The sequence below is a fragment of the Verticillium dahliae genome, genomic scaffold, assembly GCF_000150675.1.
Source record: "Verticillium dahliae VdLs.17 supercont1.3 genomic scaffold, whole genome shotgun sequence".
NCBI lineage: Eukaryota > Fungi > Ascomycota > Sordariomycetes > Glomerellales > Plectosphaerellaceae > Verticillium > Verticillium dahliae.
The window spans coordinates 802,838-805,491 of NW_009276940.1; the positions used below are offsets into that span (position 1 = coordinate 802,838).

Consider the following 2,654-nt stretch of genomic DNA (forward strand, 5'->3'; position numbering starts at 1 on the left):
GATGGCGGAAGCCTCGGGTCCGACTCTTCAAGAACATCAAGTAGATTTCTTTCTGCGTGGCATGCGTGGCAGCATGCATGATTGGCTCTGCTTTCATTGTATCGCGGCGAGGGCGCCGCAACCCCAGCATTATTAATTACCAGCGTTGGAGCCCTGTCGCGTCTCGCAACCGGCACCCCCCACCGGTTGCTACCACGGCGCGTGTACGAGCGAACGACAGAATCCGAGCGAACACCCAACACGATCTTCTATCATAGTTGTCTGGAAACACGAACACACCCCCATTGACCCTTCTTCATCGCAGTGAGTTGAGGCAGGAGCTGGGGGGAAAGGAGAGGGAATAAAAGGTGGCAGCAGAGCAGGGCTGGCAGTTGCGTAAGGAGGGCTACGACACACATCAACACCAACAAGAACAAGAACAAGAACAAGAACAAGGCCGAAGGCCGAAGGCAGAGACCAAGGCAGACCCGAGGAGAAAGAGAGGGGGGGGGAGGAGGAGGAGGAGGAGAGAGGGAGAGAGAGAGAGAGATTCAAGATACCCAGCTCAATCCGGGCTCATTCTGACACACGACGTCTTCCTTTTGACACATTTATTTATTCCCCCTTCATGTCTCTTACCTTACCTTATTCCTATCTGCTGCCATTGCTTCACCATGTTTCCTTGCTCTACTTGTCGTTTTGGGACCATCAGGCCATCTCTGGTCGGGATGGCCGTGGGTTGGTCTCATTTGTGTCTTATCATGTATGTCCGCCGCATGTTACTGAAAGCGAGCGTTGGTGCTCTCTGGTCTTGTGTGTGTTCTGTCCATACTATATGTACATGGTCCATTGGGCTACCGTATCCGGGCTGTATGGCTGTGTTGCTTGCTTCTGGCAGTCGATAATATCATCCAAGAACTGTCATGTCAAAAGAAATGCCATGTCAAAAGAAATGCCATGTCAAAAGAAATGCCATGTCAAAACCGAAAAACAAAAAAATTACCATGACCAGCTGAATGTTGGGTCGCCATCTTGTATCTCTCTGTCTCGTATCGCTGCACCGTTGCCTTGGTACGGGCTCCACGGTTGTAGTGGAGTTCTGTCCGCCCCCCCTCCCCCCGGCTCAGGGGGGAGAAATACAGGGGTCACATGGGATGCGTCGTGCTTCAGCCTTACATCAGCAGCTACGTTGTGCTTGGTCACCCAATCGGCACGAGGATGGAACTCTGGGGTGCAGTGTGGCTGGCGAACGAAGCGAAGCCTCTTTCTTTGTTGCACAGCCGCACCACTGCATCTCGCACTGCAGCTTTGTCTGAGCATGCCAGGTGTGACAGGCTTGCCAGCTGCGAGGGGCTGCCCGTTCGACCGACAGCCGACCGACAGCCAACCGAACAACCGACCTAAACCGACGTCATCCTTGCCGTAGCTCTCTCACGACTTTGTCTGCTCCCAAGCTTCGAAAGCTCGCGTCGTGTGCGTAGCCATCGAACAAACGTCCTTCCCACCAGACATTGACGAAGAGAACACACAATGGCCACGCTCCGAGCTACGAGGCTACGGCCCTTGTCGTCAGCGTTGCGACCGGCCATTTCATCACAGACACCATGCACAGCCAACCCCTCTCGAACAGCAGTCAGGCACAAGTCGGGACCCTACGGCTACACCCAGGCCAAGGCCCTCGTCTTCTCCAAAGAGGGCGACCCCTCTGACGTTCTCTCGTACGCTTTTCCTGCTGGCTTGCCTGCCCCCGCCCTCCCACGAGACGGCGCGCGCTGACACTTACACTTGACCAAGCCTCCACACACACTCCATCTCGCCGTCGCTGCCTGCGGGCTCTGTCCTCCTGCGTGCCCTGGCGGCGCCCATCAACCCGGCCGACATCAACACGATCCAGGGCACGTACGGCGCCAAGCCGCCCTTCACAACCCTCATCGGCACGGCCGAGCCGTCGGCCGTCCCCGGCAACGAGGGCGTCTTCGAGGTCGCGGCGTGCGGGTCGCCGAACATGGACCTGAAGCGCGGCGACTGGGTCCTGCCCTTTTCGCCCTCGTTCGGCACGTGGCAGACGCACACCATCGCCGACGCCGCCGCCGTGCACAAGATTGACAAGACGGGCCTGACGCCCGTGCAGGCCGCCACGGTGCTCGTCAACCCCAGCACGGCCTACCGCATCCTGCGGTCGTACGGCCCCGGCGAGGGCGCGCGGCCCGACGGCCTCGGCGCCATGAAGCCCCTGGCCCCCGGCAGCGGCGCCTGGTTCATCCAGAACGGCGCACTCTTCGCTTTACCGCTGCTCCGTCTCAGGGTGAACTCACTGCTTGTGATCGTCCAGGCTTGCCCTGGGTGCCTGAAAGCTTGACATCTATTCGCCAACTTATCCCGTCTCTGACCTGGCTTGCCTAACGACCACATGTCCTGGGGCCCCGCATCTGCGTTTCGGATCTAATCGGAACAGCACTACAGGGGAGAATGTAATACCACCAGCAAGCGGGGAAGATATGGCAGTTAGCATGGTATCGAGAAAGGCTATCCGTCACCAAATGTGATGAGATATTAGAAAATACTATTGCCGTTAGACTCCTAACTTTGATGATCATGGCATCTAAGGTTTAGTCTGATCAAAAAAAAACTACCTCTAAGTATTGGGCAGGAGTGGAGCGAGAATTGAATCCAAA

General features: G+C 56.9%; 1 protein-coding gene across 1 annotated transcript; it reads left to right on the top strand.

The window, feature by feature from the left end:
- Positions 1 to 1,509: 1,509 nt before the first annotated feature.
- Positions 1,510 to 2,338, top strand: VDAG_01873 (enoyl-[acyl-carrier-protein] reductase; the record flags this gene model as incomplete). The annotated part of the gene is made up of 2 exons (XM_009657902.1): positions 1,510 to 1,697; positions 1,774 to 2,338. 2 exons carry the CDS (start codon positions 1,510 to 1,512, stop codon positions 2,336 to 2,338), a joined length of 753 nt encoding a protein of 250 aa, XP_009656197.1.
- Between the last annotated feature and the right edge of the window lie 316 nt (positions 2,339 to 2,654).